This window comes from Meles meles, chromosome 8 (genome assembly GCF_922984935.1).
Source record: "Meles meles chromosome 8, mMelMel3.1 paternal haplotype, whole genome shotgun sequence".
Lineage (NCBI taxonomy): Eukaryota > Metazoa > Chordata > Mammalia > Carnivora > Mustelidae > Meles > Meles meles.
In genome coordinates, this window is record NC_060073.1 from 81,975,687 (window position 1) to 81,999,801 (window position 24,115).

The 24,115-nt window shown below is 36.7% G+C and overlaps 1 protein-coding gene across 1 annotated transcript in view; it reads right to left on the minus strand.

Moving 5' to 3' along the window:
- Positions 1 to 24,115, minus strand: part of CNTN5 (contactin 5) — an 867,308-nt gene that overhangs the window by 355,082 nt on the left and 488,111 nt on the right. Inside the window, exon 7 of the mRNA XM_046016150.1 lies at positions 18,806 to 18,908. Coding sequence (XP_045872106.1) covers positions 18,806 to 18,908 — 103 coding nt within the window. The remainder of the gene's footprint in view (positions 1 to 18,805; positions 18,909 to 24,115) is intronic.

Genomic DNA, 24,115 nt, shown 5'->3' on the forward strand with positions numbered 1-24,115 from the left:
TGAGATAGGGAGTCATATGAAAACCAGGAGTAAATCCCTGAGAACTGTAGAAAACAGAAATGATAGAATGCCTGTAGCAGAGCTTGATAGAAAGCAGCACTTGGAGAAGTTCATAAAACTGTAGAACATCAGTGTGGTGATTTTTTAAAAGGATATCTCTAGTATAATTTGTAGCAAAAATAAGAGAGCCAAACTGCCTTAATAGTAACAGACTTTAAACTATGATTTTGGGATATAGATTAGAAGGGAAGAAGTGGACTTGAGGGATTTTTAAATGCCTGAGAAATTGGAACAGATGGTTTGAGGAAGGACAATGATGATGTTTGAGGGGGGATATTGGCTACTAAAGTTAGAGAGAAGGAAGTGTCATGAAAAGAATATCATATTAATAAATCATAAAATATCATGATATATTCAAATTTTCAGTTATTGAAAAGAAAAATGCAAAATTTAAAAATATATAAATAATACATATTATATATAATAAATATATATAGTATAAATGTATAATATAATATATAATATATTAATAATAAATATATATAATAAAATATATAAATAATATATAAAATATATAAATACTAATGGCATGTATTTACCAATGTCTGATGTCTAAATTTGCAACTTAGTATAAAACCAATCTAAGCATTGCATATGAAAACATCTTAATATTCTAAATTCATCTTTATCTAGTGGACAAATTTTGATGCTGCTTTTGGTTGAGCAATACCAGTATGGTAAGAATAAACATATACTAGATAGGCTTAGCTCATATTACAGTGAATCGGTAAGACATACCACTTTTTAGAATTTATATACTGTAATAGCTTTAAAAATTAAGTATTCTCATGAAACATATGAGCCAGAATGAGACCTCAAATAAAGAGACTCCAACACATTTGCTCTTACCTAAATATACTTTAAAAGCAGCAATATGGGTATCAAATTACTATTAGAAGAGGTAATCATTGGGCACAAAATTTAAATTTCTAGTAGAACACTCAGTGAGAACTTGTGGGTGATTGATTACATAAAAATTTATAGAAATCCACACTGGAAGAGTCCAAGATAAGGAAAATAAGGTCAGAACAAAATAGAAGTGTCTACATTTTCTTTTTTTAATTAGGATTTTACTTACCGGACAGAGAGAGAGATAGCCAGAGAGGGAACACAAGCAGGGGGAGTGGAAGAGGGAGAAGCAGGCTTCTTGCTGAGCAGAGAGCCCGGCGTGCGGACATGGGACTTGATCATCACCTGAGCTTAAGGCAGACCGTTAATGACTGAGCCACCCTATTTATTCCTATTTTTAATCCATTGAGAAAACATGCCAGAGATGCAGTTAGGATTTAAGTGAGATATGGAAATCATCTAGTATGAGGTAGAATGTCAGTTTTAAGTACTGAAATTTTGGACAAATTTTTGGTCAAAATTTTCTTCTACTTTTGCTCCACTAAAAGCTCACTCAGATATCAAGATTATGTATCTAATGAATTTTTTATGGTGTGGGATGGATATATATATATATGTAATGGATATACTGATTCTTTATAATCTCTTTATGAATGTTATCAACCAGATAATTTCTTCATCCCACAATGAACATCCAGTAGAAGAGGTTATTCTATGAAAACTCCAGGGAGATTCACCCAAAATAAAGCTGTTGGGTGACTAAACTAATGCAAGTAAAAATCTCAGTCATTTTGGAATTGTCTTCTGCTTTCTGCCCTTGGTGGCTTGTCCTGCACACTAATATTCCTTATTCTGAAACACTGAAATACTTAAATGCATTTGGAAAAATATTTGCTATGATAAAGTGGGATTTAGTCTTAGCAACAGAAAATTGGTATGGTAAATTGAGAAGAGCATTTATTCTTAGAACATGGTTCTGCCTATACAACTTGCTAGTTATGAAGCTTTGCACAAATACGTAGTTTTTCTGGTGAGGCAAACTGACTGGGCCTAATGTATCCCAGGAAAAGTTAGAAATATGATGCCACTTAACTCTGACTCCAAAAGTGAATAATTATGCAAATTATTGGTCCTGTTTCCTAGAAAGAGTGGACACCTTCAGATGCAAAAGTAAATAAGTAATTAAAACACACAGTTGATGTTATGAAGGGTGCTGAAAATATAAAGAGCACTAAATGAAGAAGGATAAACCATTAGCTTGTCCAGCAAGTCCACGAGTATTGACCTAGTCCTTTCTCTTGGAGTCTCACTTTCTCATGCACAAATTGATATTTGGCTGTGTGATCTTTAAGGTTCTATCTCATTTGGATAACTCCTGAAATGAGGATGCATCCTTGGTCTCAACAAAATGGAAGCAACCAATAGCTCAGAAAAGTTATTTTCTTTTCCATAATGTACCACTCCATATGTACCACTTTCCTGTGATAGCTAAACATTTATTGATTCCTAGACTCAGTGACTAACTCTCATCCCCAGATCTTCTGTCAATCTAATGATTAAGTAATTTGATTTAAGTTTGATAGACAAATACCACCAACTCCAATTTATTTTTAATTCCTGCAGCCCTTACTGACTGGAAGTTCCAAATAAACAGTATTAATAAATCATCAATCTGTAACTGAAGAGTAGATTCTTTCAGGAGCATTTGCCAGTTGCAGGCCATGGGAAGTCTCAGAGGAATATTTGTCATTCTCACAGTTACAATGGGACACAAGAGCAGCCATTTGAGACAACTTGGCCAAGGACTAAGAAAAAGGAAACATAAATCACAGCAAAAGATCTTTATGAATTGATAACTGGTGCTTTCTTATTTGCAATAAACATGTACAAGAGAAAAAACTACTTAACGTCCTGGTTTCTTAATAGACATTTGATAAAGTGTAACAAAACGATGGTTTGTAAATGCTGTCTGAAAGCAAGATAAGCAGGAACGAAGGGCAGGAAACTGAATGTGTTCTTCCCTCCCACCTCACCACCAGGTTTCAGATGAACCTGGAAAGGTCATCCACTTAATTACTAGTAACTGGTTCAAGGCCTTTTGAGCACAGTTGATCTGACTGTGTGCTAATGGCTGCAAAAGCAAGATAAGGAACATGTAAAGTTAAAAAAAAAAAATCCGCCTGTGATGCTATTAGCTTGTAGGATTGTCATAGCAGATAAACTGATGTTGCTTTATGGCATATGGCTTTTTTATTACAGAATAACCCCAATTTGCCCTTGTGCATAGGGTCATTTAAGCATCAGTGACCAAATTTTACTTCTTTGTTGTTGGTAGCTATGTGACATATCTAGTGATCTTTTTGGGGTCTGCACAAGGTTACATGGTAAAATGAAATCTGTCAGAAAACTGTAGCTAATGTAATATGGTCAGAATTTTCAGGGCCAAGACTTGTGAAAGGCATCTGGAGACTTCTGTCTGACCAAACTAAGGCAGTAGCGTACTTCCTGTTATAAAAGATTGGTCACATTTCTCATACCTGAACTAAATTCAATAAATATAGTCAGCATCTACTACATATAAAAATACCCTAGGGCTCCAAAAATTGTAAAGAAGTAAAAGAGGACAGATCTACACAGCTGACCCAATGGGGCAATCTAAACAGTGAAATATGGGTGGTCATATAGTTCCAAAGGTAAGAGATTGTATCTCAAGTAGAGCAGGCAGGACTTAGTAGAGAGGTGGCATTTGACCTAAGTTTTGGAGAATGAATAGGATTGCGAGGGCAGGATATTTTAGACTGTCAGAACTGAGGACTACAGATGTGAAAAAGTATGTGTGGATGAGGTATGGAAAGAGGTGTGGTTAAGAGGTAGGGATAAGTTTGGGGGCACCTAGGTGGCTCAGTTGGTTAAGCATCTGCCTTCGACGAAGGTCATGATCCTGGCCAGGATAATGGCCAGGATAGATCCTGGCTAGATCCAGGATCTAGCCCCCCTTTGGGTTCCCTGCTCAGTGTGTAGTTTGTTTCTCCCTCTCCCTCTGCCTGCAACTCTCTGGTCATGTGCACCCTCTCTTTTTCTCTCTCAAATAAATAAATAAAATATATTTTTAAAAAGAGGTACAGATAAGTTTGAAACTGTGAAGTATAATCTGTGTCAGTTCCACCCTTGTTACTCTGTTTTCTTTTCTTTTTTTTTTTAATATTTTATTTATTTATTTGACAGAGAGAGAGAAGTCACAAGTAGTCAGAGAGGCAGGCAGAGAGAGAGGGAGAAACAGGCTCCTCACTGAACCGAGAGCCCGATGCGGGGCTCGATCCCAGGACCCTGAGATCATGACCTGAGCCGAAGGCAGAGGCTTAAACCACTGAGCCACCCAGGCGCCCCATTACTCTGTTTTCTGATGTAAAGTCCAACAAGGAACTCCAGATGTGAAACTCTGAGCTTCCAATTTTAAGTAATTCTAGATCTTCTTGTTTTTCCCCATAGCCGTAGAGATAATAGCTGCTTTCTCCAGTTGCTAACTCTCCAAACTTTAAAGTTCTCATTTCACTCTGTGCAAACTAGTTAATAAGTTATATAAACTAGACTTAAAAACTGAGCACAACCAGTTGAAAATATCACCAACTTTCAAATACATTTAAAGAAGACCATTGAAATGAAATATTTACTAGGGCCCTAGGGGATTCCTTACTTGGATTGTCCTTTGACCTTTTATCTCTCATTTCAAGAGTAGTATGTTCAGTGTTTAAGGCAGACCTGGAAAAAGGCAAGAAAAGGCAACACTCTTCTTTTCTATTTCCTGCATACATCACTTTAAAACGTTATGTAATAATGTAGTTAACAAAGACAGCTAATTAAGTCTGCTTGGATCTAGACTTCTACTCTTACTATTCAGCCTGAGCCGGTAGATGAGTGGTCAGCAAAAGAGAATATCTACAATATTCATTTCCATCCATGACCCAGATCATTTCTCTCTTTTCAGGAAACATTCCACCTTGATTATTAGAAGACAAATGGATATTATATTCTTATAGCAGTGTGTGGAAAGAGCTCCTACTGCCTCTGTTGATAACCAAGTTTCCATGTAACAACTTTTTTTGGTCACAAACTTCTACATTAGACCCAATCTAGTTTTTCTAGTTTAATCTCATAATGTTGAAATTTCAACTCTTCCCCACCTGGTTGAAACTGAAGAACAGCTTGTGAGCAATCTCTTGATAATAACCTTCCATATGTCTGAAACAGCCTTTTTATCTTCAAAGTAATTAATCCCCCTCCTTTTTTTTTTTTTTTTTTTTTACACTTTATTGTATTTCCCAGGCCTTCACATACCTTTGTTTCCCTATGGATCCTTTTTAAACATTTTCCATTTTTCTGGGGAAATTATACCTTTGTAGATTTACCAATACTAAACACAGTGTGTCATAGTTATCACGTATGTGTTCTGCATTCAGTGTTGTATAACCTACTTGCAGAGAGATTTCTAGGGGTGTAACTTGTTCACTGGCATTATATTCAGCTGCAGCAACCTACAGAGAAACCATTTAATTTTTGCTAAATTCATACTTAAATAAAAGATTCTTTAGAAGTTGTAGTTTGTTACTTCCCTATTGACTTTGTATTTAATTTCAAATTAGGCAGAGTGGTGAACTTGTATGATATTATGAGATAGTGAAATTCAATAACCTAAAATCATATGTCTTCTGCTATATTTCTTTAATAATACAGATAAAGTATCAGCTTATTTATTTTTAAATGATCTGTGGAACTATGGCTGCATTAATTTACATCCTCTAAGTTATAAGTATGGAATACCTTTAGAGACAGAGTGTATAGAAGTGCATGTATTTACTTCTCAAGAGAAATAAAAATGTAGTTTGGAAGCACTAGAATAGTATTCTGACAGGTTTTGAAAGTATTTTAACAATCAAAGAAATTTCCCAGTATGACTTATGATATTCATGAGATGATGTCATGGGTCAGAGAAAATTCAAGAGGAGGAAAATCTGCCTTTATTGTTGTCTAGTCTAAGTTTAAAGTTGGAACATAAACGATGGGCAGTAAATCTTTCTAGAGATAAAAGTTGACTGTGGGAAGACATTTGGTCAAAGTGTGTACTATTGCTTATGTAATGACAGACTGGACTCCAGATAGTGTGATAGTAAATCAGCTAAATTTATGATAAAATGAGAACAGGGACTTTGGAAATCCTTGGAAACTAGTACAGTAATTGGCACAGGTTTTTCTTAAAACCTTCAGACTTATATTCAATGCTAGGTTCTTTCAAGGTACTTTAGCCAATTTGTATTTACTAGATGAGCTATGCAAAACTACCACTTACTTTTTGGTTCCTTTGCATTAATGAATGAATCATTTTTCCTTGATAGAGTAGTATCTTGGAAGGCATTTGATTTAGTGAATAACAACATAAAAATGGTGATTTCTGGTATGAAATCTGGGTTGCTCCAGTAAGTGTAGAAGGAAGCAAAGGTGGGGACAGCAAAATTTTGTGCTTATGATCTTCCTCTTGTTTGTCCTTCAAGCCATTATTGCATCAAATATTGCTTTTTGTAATAAACATATTTTATTATGTCCCTCACCTTATATTTATTTATTTTGTATTTTATTTTTTTTAATTATTTCAAAAATAGACTTTGCTTTTCTTAAGTGTATTTTTGGGTTCATAGACAACATAATTGAACAGAAAGTACAGAGAATTTTGATATACTTCCTTCCTCCAATAGCCTCCCATACTATCAACAGCCTCCACCAAGTGATGTAAATATTATAGTTGTTGAACCTTCATTGACAAATTATTATCACCCAAAAGTGATAATGTACTTAAGGGTTCACTCTTGGTTTATGTTATGGGTTTTGACAATATGTAATGACATGTATTCAACATTACAATATCATACAAAATAGCTTTATTGCCCTAAAGTTCTCTGTGATCCAACTAGTCATTCCTCTTTCCTCTCAACCTTTATAAAACTGATATTTTTACTGTCTTCATAGTTTTGCTCTTTCAAGAATGCCATATAGCTGAAATCTCTCAGGGAGTAGCCTTTTCAGATTTTCTTTTTTTGATAAATCTTTTTCATTCTTAACCTCACACTACCCCCCCCAAAAAAACAACCAAACCCCTCTTAAGAATCCATAGATAAAGGGATAATTTTCAGATCATCTGGTTAAGTAGTAAGTATGACTTGGACACAAAAATAAGCTTTGAGAATAAACACATGAGAAGGAGAACTTATAGGTCTAAGAGAGAGATACTGATGGATTGAGGTAAGAATAGACAGTAAAGGATGGGGACAAAATACAAGTGTAAATATGGGCATAAATGGAAAAAAAAAAGATGAGCGGGCAAGAGGTAGAGGTGTGGAGAATGTAGGTGGATTCGTTTGGGAGAATAGGAATTAGTCAAAAGTCTTTATGCATAAAAAGTAAAGTTACTTATTATTTATTATGTGTTACTAATAAAGAGTTGAATTGGATTAAGTAGACACAACCTTTGAATTTATTCATTCCTTCAATAAATATTTCCTGAGTGCTATTATATGCCAGGCACTGTGGTAGGCACTAGGAATAAGTGAAGAATGTAGTCATGATTCTTGCCCTCATGGAGTTTAAAACTTGATGGGGACTTACTAATTATTCTTTTTTGCCTCCCTTGCCTGTCACCTTCCTCATCCCCCAGAATCTCCACCTTGCTTTGAATGCTGCTAATAGCATCCTCTGGGCTTGTAAGCTGGCTTCTGTTTGCCATTAGTCAAGAGAACCACCAGAGGAACTCAGAAGGCATGAGGAAAAAGAAAGCAGGGTATGAATTTCCTGATCCTTTCCTCAACTGTGTTCTTTTAAAGCACTTCATCATGGATACAGTTATTATAGTCGCTTTGGGGTGTCCCAGCCCTCTCCATATCTCCAGCTGTCCCTGGTTCCCGTGAAACCATCTCCTCCTCCTCCTTCATTTTTGCTTAAGTGTGAAATGACTTCATTTATCACCAGTCTATAAATGCTTAAGTTTCTTTTCTTGGTTCTCTTAACCTTGCTCATTGACCTTCAACTTGTGCCTTTACTAAACTCTTTTGAACCATAAGGGTTTGATGTTTCTACCTGGATTTCTGACTGATTTAGGGTGGGAAAAATTAGAGAAACTCCTATGTAAATAATTTAATAATTTAAAACTGTATTAAGGGTATGATGAAAAATCACAAATATTTAGATGGACAATAATGAGTGTCAGTTACATAAAGTAGTCAGAGAAGGCATCTTTAGAAGGTGATTAAGTTGAGGCCAGAAGGTAAGTGGAAGCTAGCATGGAAAGAGTGTTCCCCGTAGAGGAAACAGCAAATGTAAAGGCCATGAGATAACAAAGGTCTTGGCATCCTCTATGCTCGAATTTGGTTATAATACTCTATGACAAACATTTTTTTTTTAAGATTTCATTTATTCATTTGACAGAGAGATGACAAGTAGGCAGAGAGGCAAGCAGAGTGAGAGGGGTGAAGCAGGCTCACTGCTGAGCAGAGAGCCCAATGTGGGGCTTGATCCTGGAACCCCGGGATCATGACCTGAGCCGAAGGCAGAGGCTTTAACCCATTGAGCCACCCAGGCGCCCCATCTATGACAAACATTTGATTAAAACATTATGTGGGCTGGGGTGTCTGGGTGATCAGTCAGTTAGGCTTCTACCTTCAGCTCAGGTCACAATCTCGGGGTTCTCGGATCAAACCTTGTGCAGGGCTCCCCACTCAATGGGGAGCCTGCTTCTCTCTCACCATACCATTCCCCTTTGTGTGCTCATTCTCTCTTTTCCTCAAGTAAATACATAAAATCTTAAAACAAAGCAAAACAAAAACCAAAAAACAAAGCATTATGTGGGCAGATGAAGGGGAAAAATCAGTTTGAGTGGCAAAATCCTTACTGGTATCTAGTCTAAGTTTGTGGACAGCAAAGGTCCACAATGTTAAAGTGGGAAGCAGCTCAGGTGATCTCTGGGAACTAAGCAGATGCTCAGGTATTAATTTGAAATTGTTGCCATTATGTTGGTATGCAATAAGGATCTATCCTATGTGATAATGTAGTCTAAGAGAATTAGCACATATAAAGATGTTATTTTTTAAATTTTGTTCACTTTTATCAGTGGTAGGTTAGTCTTTAGGTAGAGATTATATCTCTTCATAGCATGTTTTCTTTTTCTTTTCTCTCTTTTCAAAAATTTTTATTTATTTATTTGAAAGAGAGAATAAGCCAGAGAGAGAACACAAGTAGGGGGAGGGGCACAGTGAGAGGGGGAATCAGATTCTCTGCTGAACAGGGAATCTGATACAGGGCTGGATCCCAAGACCCCAAGATCACAACCTGAACAGGTGTTTAACCTAGTAAGCCACCCAGGTGCCCCATGTTTTTTCTTCAGAATTATGACACTTCAAAAAAGAAAATCAAATGAGCAACAGAAACATTCTTGACAAGTTGTGTGTCTTTATATCCCCACCTCCTTTTTTAAATACTTATGCTGGGGTATATGAAGAGAAGGAGTAACAAAAGAGTGGAAAGTTGAAGAAAATAAAGTATTAAAATAACATAATTTGACTGTTGGATTCCACCTAGAATGAAAGGGACTTTAAAGGTCAATTTACCAAACATATCAAGAATTCTAAAAGCAAACACATCTAACTTATTAAATAAGCTTGCCTGGGGAAGTATCCCATATTGTTTTTTTTTCCTCTATGAATCCATTTCTGTAATTTGTTTTACAATATGACCTTCTGTTAGTGCATATTCTGGCATTTAAGAATTATTTAACTGCAGGATATATGAAAACATTTGGCATCAAGCCAAAACGTATTATTTTTGTATTTATCAGAACTTAAATGATTGCTCAGGACATTTTCAGGCATATCTGATGCCACTATATGGACAAATGGTGAAAAATAAGACTTTTAAGGCATGATTTAATCATGTGCATTTAACCAGTATCTTTGCATTTGGAAGGCTTACTTAGGTATCAGCCCAAATACCTCCTAGATGAATTTTAAGTTCTTGAAATATATTTGACTTATAGACACATTTTGCTTAAAAATACCACATGATAGGGGAGGTCAAGATGGAGGGGAAGTAAGAGGTGGCGCCATTTCAACCTGTACCCTAAAGTGAGCTGATTACCTACCAAAGAACTCTGATCACCCATGAAATCGGCCTGAGATCAGAATTATACACGTCTGGAACTCTACAGGAGCAGAAGACACCAGTGGGCAGGTAAAGCTGAGTGGAAACATCGGATATCAGAGATAAACAAAAGGGGGAGGGAGCTGCCAGAGGCGACTGATTGGAAAGTAATACCCCAATATGAGAGTGTCCTGCATCTGGGGACCAGCATTAGCTTGGAGTCTGGTTGAAAGCACTCAAAATAAAGAGCAAGGGTCACGGGGGGAAATTGTGGGAATCAGGGCAGTTAGGAACAGGGGCTTAATCCCTGGACCCAGGATAGCCTCCCCTGGTGCTGAGCCAGAGAGAGTGCGGCGGAGAAACCACATCTTGGTCCCTGAGCCTCCAGCACGCCTGAGCTGCCAGTGTGCCTGAGAACATGAGGGGTCTGGCTCCCATGTGGAGCTGGGAGCCTCGCCAGACAGCATTCCTGAAATGCGCGCATCCCACACCCTCCCCTGGGAGAGGTGCTCACAGGCCCCAGTCAGAAGGTCTGGGACCCAGAAAAACCAGGCATTCCTAACCCCGGGCCAGCGGGAAAATCTCAGTGTGCAATCGCTACTTGGAACCTCTCTGGTGGTCTGGAGCTGCCCAGACAGCCACCGCTGCCGTGGTATTGGGTACAACGAGGAGCTCCTGCATCCCCAGGGACCATGACTCAGAACCTACTCTGCCAGCAGCACTGCAAAGCATTCTGAGGCTTCTCTCTGAGAGGGAGGTCTGGGTGCAGTTTGCTCTCCTCTAAACCTCCAAAAACCATCAAAAGCTGTCAAGATGAGAGAAAACAAATGAAAGAACATAAAAACCTCCAGAGAACAAAAGCCTGAAAAACAACGGTTTCTTCAGAGCCCACCCCCTTAAGGGGGGTGGGAGGACCTAACTCAGGGAACATTTTTGTCTGAAAACCCACGTGGCAGGCCCCTCCCCCACAAAACCAACCAGGAAGGAAGAAAAAAAAAAAAAAAAGATGACGACAAGAGAACAACCATCACTACTTCATAAATACAACTTTTATTTTTAACTCTTTACCACTATTCTGGTTCTTTTTTTTTATACATATAGATAATTTTTTCACCTATTTACCATCACACTGAGATGTCCAGTACAGCAAATTCCTTAATAACCATCTAACTGAACATTTTGATACATACACCTGTGTTTTTCTTTTCCTTTTCTATTTTTTAAATTTTTCAAATTTTAATTTAGTTTAGTCTAGTTTATTCTTTTTTAATTTTTATTTTCTAATATACATGTAGAATTAAACTTCAAGGTAATCCCCTTTTCCCAATCAATGCTACCCCTATAGGCAAACCAATTTTTAACCCCCCTTTATCTTAGGAAAGTTGAGTCCCTTAACAAAGACATCAAGATACATCCAGGAAGAATCAAAATAAAATTCCTCGCCCACACTGAGAATTTATAACCACTCTCCCATCTTATCCTTCCACCAGTGTTTCTGGCATGTATTTGTGTTTGTCCTGATAGTATATAAATCTTAAACCTGGGGTTCTTTCTGATGAGGTTCTTCCTTTTTTTGCTTTCATATATATACATATATATATATTTTTCTCTTGTCATACACGTTTATCAGTCTTTTTGTTTGTCTGTTTTTGTTTGTATACTTCATAAATCTTACCTTGGGCCCATTTGGGGTGAGCCTTCTCTTTTATCTTCCCTTTTATTCCTGTCTCTCTCTCTCTCTCTCTCTTTTTTTTTCTTTTTTTGTTTCTTTTTTCTCTTTTTCTTCTTCTTCTCTATTTCTTTTTCTTTTCTTTTTTCTCTCATTTGGGTGGGGAATCCTGATTGCACAGAAGCGTTCCAGGGTGCACCTTGACTGCACCACAATCGATAAATAAAGCTGCATCCATTCAGTCATCTCTTACCAAAATGACTAGGAGGAGGAATGCCCAATAAAGAAAAATACAGAGGATGGACCTTCTGCAACAGAGCTAATGGATATCGACATAGACAATATGTCGGAAAAGAAATTCAGGCTAACAATTATCCAGGCAATAGCGAGGTTGGAGAAAGCCATGGATGACCAAACAGAATTGATTAGGGCAGAACTGAAAGCCACCAGGGATGATGTTCACAATGTTAGGGCAGAACTGAAAGCCACCAGAGATGATGTTCTCAATGCTCTCATGAGTTCCGATCTAATCTAAATTCTCTAAAAGGTAGAGAAACTGAGACAGAAGATAGAATTAGTGATCTGGAGGACAAACAGATAGAGAGAAAGGATCAGGAGGAAGCCTGGAACAAACAGCTCAGAAGCCACGAAAACAGAATCAGGGAAATAAATGATGCAATGAAACGTTCCAATGTCAGAATTATTGGAATCCCTGAAGGGGAGGAAAAAGAAAGAAGTCTAGAAGATATAGTGGAACAAGTTTTCTACGAAAATTTTCCCAATCTCACGAATGGAAACAACATTCATGTACTAGAGGCAGAGCGGTTTCCCCCCAAGATTTTAGATTCTCGAAAGTCCTCGTGACACCTGATAGCTAAAATGAAGAATTGTGCTTCTAGACAGACCCTCTTAAAAGCAGCTAGGACAAAGAAGCTCCTTACATACAGAGGAAAGCCCATTAGAATAACGTCAGACCTGTCCACAGAGACCTGACAAGCCAGGAAGGGCTGGCAAAATATATTCAGAGCACTAAATGAGAAGAACATGCCGCCAAGAATACTTAATCCAGCAAGACTGACATTCAAAATGGATGGAGAGATAAAGAGTTTCCAAGACCGCCAAGGCTTAAAAGACTATGCAACCACCAAGCCGACACTGCAGGAAATATTAAGGGGGGTCCTATAAAAGAGAAAAAATCCTAAGAATATCATTGAACAGAAATGCAGAGACAATCTACAGACAGAAAGACTTCAAAGGTAACACAATATCAATAAAAACGTATCTATCAATAATCACTCTCAATGTGAACGGCCTAAATGCGCCCATAAAATGACACAGGGTTGCAGATTGGATAAAACGACAGGACCCATCCATATGTTGTCTACAAGAGACCCATTTCGAACCTAAGGATACACCCAGACTGAAAGTGAAGGGATGGAGAAGCATCTTTCATGCCAATGGGCCTCAAAAGAAGGCTGGGGTAGCGATTCTCATATCAGATAAATTAGATTTTAAACTAAAGACTGTAGTCAGAGATACAGAAGGACACTACATAATTCTTAAAGGGACTATCCACCAAGATGATCTAACAATTGTAAATATCTACACCCCCAATATGGGAGCAGCCAATTACATAAGAAAACTATTAATCAAGATAAAGAGTCATATTGATATGAATACATTAATAGTAGGAGATCTTAATATGCCTCTCTCAGTAACAGACAGATCATCGAAGCAGAAAATCAATAAAGAAATAAGAGCATTGAAGGAAACATTGGACCAGATGGACCTCATAGACATATACAGAACATTCCACCCTAAAAACAACAGAATACTCATTCTTCTCAAGTGCACATGGAACCCTCTTTAGAATAGACCACGTACTGGGTCACAAAGCAGGACTCAACCGATACCAAAAGACTGACAGTATTCCCTGCATATTCTCAGATCACAATGCTTTGAAACTGGAGCTCAATCACAAGGAAAAGTTCAGAAGGAACTCAAACACCTGGAAGCTAAAGACCACCTTGCTTAAGAATGCTTGGATCAGGGGCGCCTGGGTGGCTCAGTGGGTTAAGCCTCTGCCTTCGGCTCAGGTCATGATCTCAGGGTCCTGGGATCGAGCCCCATATCGGGTTCTCTGCTCAGCAGGGAGCCTGCTTCTTCCTCTCTCTCTGCCTGCCTCTCTGCCTACTTGTGATCTCTATCTATCAAATAAATAAATAAAATCTTAAAAAAAAAAAAAAAAGAATGCTTGGATCAACCAGGAGATCAAAGAAGAACTCAAAGAATTCATGGAAAACTATGAGAATGAAGACACTTTGGTCCAAAACCTATGGGATACAGCAAAGGCTGTTGTAAGGGGGAAATACATAGCCATCCAAGCCTCCCTCAAAAACATTGAAAAATCCAGAATACACCAGCTGTCTCTACACCTTCAAGAACTGGAGAATCAACAACAAATCAAACCAACTCCACACGCAAGAAGGGAAATAATCAAGATTAGAGCAGAGATCAATGAGGTAGAAACCAGATATACAGTAGAACGTATCAATGAAACTAGAAGCTGGTTTTTTGAAAGAATCAATAAGATCGATAAACCATTGGCCATTCTAATCCAAAAGAAAAGAGAGAAAGCCCAAATCAATAAAATTTTGAATGAAAGGGGAGAGATCACAACTAACACCAAGGAAATAGAAACAATCATCAGAAATTATTACCAAGAGTTATATGCCAATAAGCTAAGCAACCTAGATGAAATGGATGCGTTCCTGGAAAACTATAAACTCCCAAAATTGAACCACGAAGAAATTGACAACCTGAATAGACCAATATCTAGTAACGAGATTGAAGCAGTGATCAAAAATCTCCCAAAAAACAAGTGCCCAGGACCTGACGGATTCTCTGGGGAATTCTACCAAACTTTCAAAGAAGAAATAACACCAATTCTCCTGAAGCTGTTCCAAAAAATTGAAGCAGAAGGAAAACTTCCAGACTCTTTTTATGAAGCCAGCATTACCCTGATCCCCAAACCAGGCAAAGACCCTACCAAAAAGGAGAATTTCAGATGAATATCACTGATGGATATGGATGCAAAGATTCTCAACAAGATCCTAGCAAACAGGATCCAGCAGCACATTAAAAAGATTATCCACCATGACCAGATGGGATTCATCCCTGGGTTACAAGGATGGTTCAACATTCGCAAATCAATCAATGTGATAGAGCAAATCAGTAAGAGAAGAGAGAAGAACCACATGGTCCTCTCAATTGATGCAGAAAAAGCATTTGACAAAATCCGGCATCCATACCTGATTAAAAGACTTCAAAGTATAGGGATAGAGGGAGCATTCCTGAACTTCATAAAATCTATCTATGAAAGACCCACAGCAAATATCATCCTCCATGGGAAAAGCTTGCAGCCTTCCCACTGAGATCAGGAACACGACAAGGATGCCCACTCTCACCACTCTTGTTCAACATAGTATGAGAAGTCCTAGCAACGGCAATCAGACAACAAAGAGAAATAAAAGGTACCCAAATTGGCAATGAAGAAGTCAAACTCTCTCTCTTCACAGATGACATGATTCTTTATATGGAAAACCCAAAAGACTCCACCCCCAAACTACTAGAACTCATACAGCAATTCAGTAACGTGGTAGGATACAAAGTCAATGTACAGAAATCAGTGGCTTTCTTATACACTAACAATGAAAATACAGAAAGGGAAATTAGAGAATCGATTCCATTTACTATAGCACCAAGAACCATAAGATACCTGGGAATAAACCTAACCAAAGAGGTAAAGGATCTGTACTCGAGGAACTACAGAACACTCATGAAAGAAATTGAAGAAGACACAAAAAGATGGAAGACCGTTCCATGCGCTTGGATCCGAAGAATAAACATTGTTAAAATGTCTATACTGCTTAGAGCAATCTATACTTTTAATGCCATTCTGCTCAAATTCCACCGGTATTTTTCAAAGAACTGGAGCAAATAATCCTAAAATTTGTATGGAATCAGAAGAGACCCCAAATTGCTAAGGAAATGTTGAAAAACAAAAACAAAACTGGCAGCATCACGTTACCTGATTTCAAGCTTTACTACAAAGGTGTGATCACCAAGACAGCATGGTACTGGCATAAAAACAGAAACATAGACCAGTGGAGCAGAGTGGAGAGCCCAGATATGGACCCTCAGCTCTATGGTCAAATAATCTTTGAGAAAACAGGAAAAAATATACAATGGAAAAAAGACGGTCTCTTCAATAAATCGCCCTGGGAAAACTGGACAGCTATATGTAGAAGAATGAAACTCGACCATTCTCTTACAGCGTACACAAAGATAAACTCGAAATGGATAAAAGACCTCAACGTGAGACAGGAATCCATCAGAATCCTAGAGGAAAACATAGGCAGTAACCTCTTCGATATCAGCCACAGCAACTTCTTTCAAGATATGTCTCCAAAGGCCAAGGAAACAAAAGCGAAAATGAACTTTTGGGACTTCGTCAAGATCAAAAGCTTCTGCACAGCAAAGGAAACAGTCAACAAAACAAAGAGGCAACAACCCACGGAATGGGAGAAGATATTTTCAAATGACAGTACAGACAAAAGGTTGATATCCAGGATCTATAAAGAACTCCTCAAACTCAACACACACAAAACAGATAATCATGTAAAAAAAGGAGCAGAAGATATGAACAGACACTTCTCCAATGAAGACATACAAATGGCTATCAGACACATGAAAAAATGCTCATCATCACTAGCCATCAGGGAGATTCAAATTAAAACCACATTGAGATACCATCTGACACCAGTTAGAATGGCCAAAATTAGCAAGACAGGAAAGAACGTGTGTTGGAGAGGTTGTGGAGAAAGGGGAACCCTCTGTATTACACTGTTGGTGGGAATGCAAGTTGATACAGCCACTTTGGAGAACAGTGTGGAGATTCCTCAAGAAATTAAAAATAGAGCTTCCCTATGACCCTGCAATTGCACTGCTGGGTATTTACCCCAAAGATACAGATGTAGTGAAAAGAAGAGCCATCTGTACCCAATGTTTATAGCAGCTTGGCCACGGTCGCCAAACTGGAAAGAACCAAGATGCCCTTCAACGGATGAATGGATAAGGAAGATGTGGTATATGTACATGATGGAGTATTATGCCTCCATCAGAAAGGTTGAATACCCAACTTTTGTAGCAACATGGACGGGACTGGAAGAGATTATGCTGAGCGAAATAAGTCAAGCAGAGAAAGTCAAGTATCATATGGTTTCACTTATTTGTGGAGCATAACAAAGAGCATGGAGGACATGGGGAGATGGAGAGGAGAAGGGGGTTGAGGGAAATTGGAAGGGGAGATGAACCATGAGAGACTATGGACTCTGAAAAACAACCTGAGGGTTTTGAAGGGGTGGGGGTAGGATGTTTTGGAACCATCTGGTGGGTAATAGGAAGGGAACATATTGCATGGAGCACTGGGTGTGTTGCAAAAACAATGAATACTGTTACGCTGAAAATAAATTAAAAAAAAAAACACATGATAACTTTTCATTTTTAGTCTATTATGATCATTTCTACTTAGATTTATTTTTTTTAAGATTTATTTATTTTAGAAAGAGAGAGAGAGAAGGAGTATGAACAGGAGGGGCATTGGGAGAGAGAATCTCAAGCAGACTCCATGCTGAGTGTGGATTCCAATGCAGAGCTACGTATCAACACCCTGAGATACTGAACAGAAACCAGGAGATGGATGCTTAAGTGACTGCTCTACCCAGGCAGCTCACTTCTACTTTGATTAAATAGGACTCCACATGTATGCATTTAATTTCAATCCTATTTGAAATTATAAGAAGAAACCATGTTTTTTTTTTAAATATTTTATTTATTTATTTGACAGACAGAGATCACAAGTAGGCAGAAAGGCAGGCTGAGAGAGAGGAGGAAGCAGGCTACCCGCGGAACAGAGAGCCTGATGCAGGACTCGATCCCAGGACCCTGAGATCATGACCTGAGCCGAAGGCAGAGGTAACCACTGTTCCACCCAGACACCCGAAACCATGGTTTTTAACTACATTTGCATGCTCAACCTCTTCTTACTAGCTGAATTTTTCGTATTTGCTAATATTTTCCTCAACCCTAGGCTAAACCTACTTTAAGCACATTTATATAGCATGTTTCATCTTCAAGTGCTTTATAGCTAGCTCACCACAAGTTTAGTTAAATGATTAGTAACTCTGACAGAGATGCATTTATGCAAATTATAATCATAGAGTCTAGAAAGGACCCTGAGGTCTCATCACTCTAAAGAAAAACCAAAACCAAAACAAAACAACAGCACCCTGTTTAAAATAAATCATAATACTCTAATCAAATATAATCAAAATCTCACTCCTGCATCTATGCTTAATACTAATAAACATCATTGACACGTGATTATGTATCATAGGATTTAAAACCTCAGAAATAGGATCATAAAGTACAGCAGTCATTATAGTGTGGAATAAATCATCTGCTTGATTTGAAGAATGATTGCATGTTGTACACATTGACAGCTGGTGCTATTATATTAACATTCTTTCAGGGGATACTAAAGTAATCAATTGGCTCATTGCAACTACCATCTTTACGATTTTTAGGTTGTTGTCTCATTATATCTTATCAGAATCTATATCCTTTGCATGAAGAGCAGATAGCACCTTATATTTTTATCCACTTTTTATTTTATTATTGCTAAATGAAATTTAAGAACAATATTGGAAATTTAAGACATACAGGCAAAGAAATGTGAAGCTCTTCTTTTATTTAAAGAAGTTTTCTTTATGCTCAAGTAGCAAAACTATATATATATTATTGTTCATAGAAACCATTAGAACGATCATTATAATTGGTTACTTCATCACTTCCCAACCCCTCCCCCTTTTAATGAATAGCCCCAAGAAGCTTCTGGGGAAATGAAATCTAACAAAGTAAGTGACCCAAAAAAAGATATGTCACATTTTAATAAACAATTGTGTCTAATTATGGAGAATATGTACTTACTTGCCAAGTGCAAAGCATTCCATCTTAACAGTTGTTCCCTTAGCAGCTATAACCGTGAAAGGAAAATGGACCTCAATTTTCGGCTCATACTCTCCCATCACACCTGGGAAATAAAGAACATTCTTTAAGCATAAAATGAACGTCACAATTTCCTTCCAATTCTGGAAATATTACATTGAAAAGCACTGTGGTTTGGTTGTTAATGTCTGATGACTGCTAAATTTTTGATGCACTGAAATAAATATTCCAGTTTTCCTTTAAGGATTGGATTGCATGTATGTTCAATACCATTTTAAATAATAATAACTGAAAATGTTAGTCAACACTGTTGGTTTAATTACTGATTACATTCCAGGGGAAACAAATAAATATGAACATTTCCCATGGTAAGTAATTGTTTTTTTTTCCTATGCAAGTAAAAACTTTCTTTATCATTGTCATATAAATGAATACTTATTCATTAAGTCAACATACATTTATTGAATGTCTATAATATTCAAACATTTTGCAGGCATTATGGGAGTTACAAAGATAAATCAGTCATGGACTGTTCTCTCAAGCACTCAGTAAGTGTATTCTTAGAGAAAGAAATGACATATTCAAATATGGAAGAATAGTTATATATAAAAAAACTGTAAACAAAAATAGGAAGTGATCAGGGTCATGAAATTAAGTATTATGTACATTTGGGGCACTTACAGGAATAGTTAGGATTTGAGTAAGTAGTAAAATGAGAAGAGAAAAAGTAAATACAATTGTAAGAATAAAGACAAAATGAGGGGAAACTATCAGAAGTAGGAATATCAGCTTTTCTGGCACATTGGTATGTGAAGGGAAATGATACTAGGCAAATTTGGAAATATAAATGGAAAGCAAAAAAAAAAGAGGGCCTTGATTATCAGAATAAGATATTCAGACATTAATCTGTAAATAATGTGGACTACTGAGGCTTTGAATAAGGGAATGGTATTTTTGCTGAGATGTATATACTGAAATTGGAGCAGAGACCATTAAATCAATTACATTATTTCAATAAAGCAACATAGAAAGAATAAAAGCCCAGACTTGAATTATGGTGGTGAAGAAAAGAGAAGAGGCACTACATGAAAAAAAAAAAAAAGAAAAAAAAAGAAAACCCACAAAACTAAAACAAGAAAGAATTGAGATTGGCACTCAAAGGGGGGAGGGGGTTTGCTGAGGACAAGAGTGTGACCCTCTTTAATAATGACATTAAGATTTTCAGCTTCAGAGGCTGGGTGATGTGAATGAAAGGAAAAAGAACATAGCTACAGTAGAAAAGCAGATGACTTTCATTTTAGGAGTACTGAGTTTCATATCTACAAGATCATCAGAAGAAAGAATCTGACCAGTTAACACAATGAAGGAATGAAGCTCTAAATGAGTTCTGGACAGGTGATAGACACTTGGTGTCATCATTTAGAGGTGACTTTTGAAGCTGTGAGACTGTTTAAAAAGGTCTCAGGAAAAAAAGGAACCTGAATCTCCAAAGCTGCAGTAATCTGTTTTGATTTCCTGTTACCATAAGTATAAATTCCTTTTTTACTTATGGTAATTTATGTTAATACTTTTCTATTTTTTAAAGAGCATCCTGTAAAAAAATAAATAAAATAAATAAAAAGGTTCTGTAATTGTACATTTCAGGCTCTTTGATACCTGAATCTGCCTCTGCATTATATCAAAGTATTAATGATATTATTGGCTAATAGGAGTTAAACCCATGTATTATCTCTCTTCTCTTTTACATAATATTTGTGAAGTGCAAAAAATTCTTTTACAGCTTTCATCCTTAAGAATGACTAAAAAGACAGGCATTTCTGGGAGTATTTGGGAAGTGATTTTGTCCAGGTAGGGCCTTCTCGTGTTTCTCAAATGAGTCCCATATGGCCAAAGACATTGTTAAGTTTCACTTCAGGGCCCAAAAAGTTTGCTAATATTTCAACTAGATATTAAAAGTAAAATTAGAAGGTTTTTGTAAGAGATTTCAAATTATATTATCTAATTTGAGCTGTACTATAAGAAACAACTGGTTCTTTCTAATTTTACTGTAATGGTGATTATACAAGGAAGATGAGAAATCTATTTAGAATTTTTTTAACAATTGAAAACATTCTGCCATTAAGTTTTGCTCTCTATTTCATGGGATAACTATGTTAGAATTAAAGTCTACCTTAGGGAATATAATTCACCCCCCCCCTTTTTTAGAGAGAGGTAAAATTCAAAGAAGTCAGGTAACTGGCTCAAGATCCTATAGAACGTTGTTGATGGAAATGGACAAAAAAAGGAACTTTCTGACCTCGGGTTTTAATAGCTATTTTCTTGACATCACTCTGTTGAGGAATTTTAATCACAGAGTGTACCAGACCAGGCACATCACATGTACTACATCAATCATTGACTGTCTGCCATGGTACTTGGTTTATTTCACTGCAATTTATAATATTTCAAATCATATGTAGCTTAGCTTGTAATCTCTTTTATTGGATTGGGTTTGGTGATGAAAGGAAAGAAACAGTGCTATAAAGCACATAGTTAAGTACAAAATATGAGGCTAATCTCTTTAGTCAAGACAGTTTCTTTATTTTTATTTTATTTTGTTTCATTTTGGTTTGTTTCATTTACTTATTTTTGTCTCCCAGGAGACACTGCAATGTATCTTCGTCTCTTTCCCCATACCTGTCTTTTCTGGGATGGTAGGCTGTCCTGTTGGAATTTCATGCCAAAGAAGATGACCCCAACCTACCTTAATTCCTAAAAAGCAGAAGTCTTCCAGCTGAGAGAACATTATTTTCCTTCTATGTCTTCATGGTTGTTGATTTTTTTTATTTATTCCAATTACTTACAAAGAGTTAGGGTGTTTTTTTCTAAGTAGAGTATAACTTAGAGCAGTGTTTCTCCAAGTGAATTGCAGAATAAAGAGCCAATGACATCCAAAAAATTTGAAAAACTTACAAAAATTTCAGTATGCAGGGTTCAACTGCAAGACTAGTTATAATATTTGAAGGTGGGTCTACTGAGTCTATATTTTAATAGTAGTTGAGTTTCAATAGATGTTTCATTTGTAATTATTTTTTTTAAAGATTTTATTTATTTATTTGACAGAGAAAGATCACAAGTAGACAGAGAGGCAGGCAGAGAGAGAGGGGAAAGCAGGCTCCCTGCAGAGCAGAGAGCCCGATGCGGGACTTGATCCCAGGACCCTGAGATCATGACCTGAGCTGAAGGCAGCGGCTTAACCCACTGAGCCACCCAGGCGCCCTGTAATTATTTTTTTTTACTGTCTTTAGCAACCTGAATATAATATATAGTATTGTGCTACGTAAGCCGCCTGGTAAGGAGATGAAAGTCCAAATAAATAATAAAAACATTAAATAGTAATAATGATAATGACAAAGATGAAAGAGGGAAGAAAGGAAATGACTAAATAGTTCCCTCTATGCCTATTAACATAGTGCTATGTGTGAGACACATCACTATACTCATCTTTTTGGGACATATTAGATATTAACTTGTGATTTGTAGATAGGTGATACAAATCCCGGTTCCAGCCCTGGCTCTTTTGGAACATTGAGGCAATCACAGAATCCCTCTGGATCCATTTTCTCATGTATAATGAGTGTTAATATTATGGATGGTTTAGAAATCTAAATATTGTACATTAATATATTATTTTTAATTTACTGTATTCAAATAAATTATAATCTTTGGAAATGTTATAATCTTTGGAAATGTTCATCATTTGGAAAAGTGTCCAGATGCCTTCTTTTCAATTCCAAAATGAGTCCCTGATAAGAAACAATTTCACAAACCTAGATAGACAACATGTTGTTTTCTCACCTCAAAAAGTGCATATTACCTTGAATCATAGTTTCTCAAGATGAGTCATTGTTATATAAATAAGGGGATTGAAGGAGTGCCTGACAAGAGGAAATAAATAACTCGTGTTATCTTCAAATAAATGTACCATTATGAATAGTGTTTATTTAAGGACATTGAGAAGTACTAGAGGAGTTTATTAGAAGATGTTTTTCATCACTTATATTCTAAAAATCAGAGAAACCAATGGAATTTTTTTCCCCTTTTCCTAAGCATCAAGAATAAATTGATCAAGGGGCTGCCTCACACTGTAATTGCTTTCCTCTGATTACTGAATTTTAAGATGTATTTTTTTCTGTTCTTGACCCTGTGATTTAGGAAAATATATGCATCTCTCTCTATCACAATCTGAAGGCTCAGCCCATGTACATCAATAACTTGGAAAAATAACTTATAAAAGTAAAGTTTAAAGAAAACAGCTATATGTTTTCTTTATATATAAAATATATATATATAAATAAATTTTATAAATAAAATATATATATATATTTTTTTTCTGAACAAAACTATAAGCTCTCTAACATTAGAACAATAGGATAGATCAAATTTGAAAAATTTAACAAAAGATTGAATATTCACTTTGAGAAATATTTTAAAAAGTTTTCCTTTTTTTAAAAAAAAGGTTTCCGTTTTTAGGAAATTGATTGCTTGCTTTTTTATAAATTTTGATTCACAAACAAAATTACAGAAATGTTTCTGTAAACATATCTATATAACCAAAAATATATATAGTTCTGTAATATGTTTATATTTATAACTCTTATAGGTGATATTCTTACTAGTTTTCTTTGACTTTGTGCATTGTAAGTGTGTGAGTCTGTATGTGTGTCTGAGTGCCTATGTGTATGCCTTTCAAATATGAAAAAATAAATTGCTTACTGCAAAAATTTTGGTAACTTAATTTTTTTTTTTTTTTTAAGATTTTATTTATTTATTTATTTATTTTTTTTTCTCCCCCTTTTTATTTATTTATTTTTTTTTTCAGCGTAACAGTATTCATTCTTTTTGCACAACACCCAGTGCTCCATGCAAAACGTGCCCTCCCCATCACCCACCACCTGTTCCCCCAACCTCCCACCCCTGACCCTTCAAAACCCTCAGGTTGTTTTTCAGAGTCCATAGTCCCTTATGGTCGCCTCCCCTCCCCAATGTCCATAGCCCGCTCCCCCTCTCCCAATCCCACCTCCCCCCAGCAACCCCCAGTTTGTTTTGTGAGATTAAGAGTCATTTATGGTTTGTCTCCCTCCCAATCTTAATTTTTATGAGATGCCACCAAAACCTGTGAGTGTAACAACCGATCAGCTTTTGAATGAACTAGGGTCCTCATTGCTTCAGCCATGGACCCTTCTCTGAAAGTTGGCTTGACTGGTCCCAGTAATAATGGGCAAACTACTGTACTGACTTGCAAGGAACTAA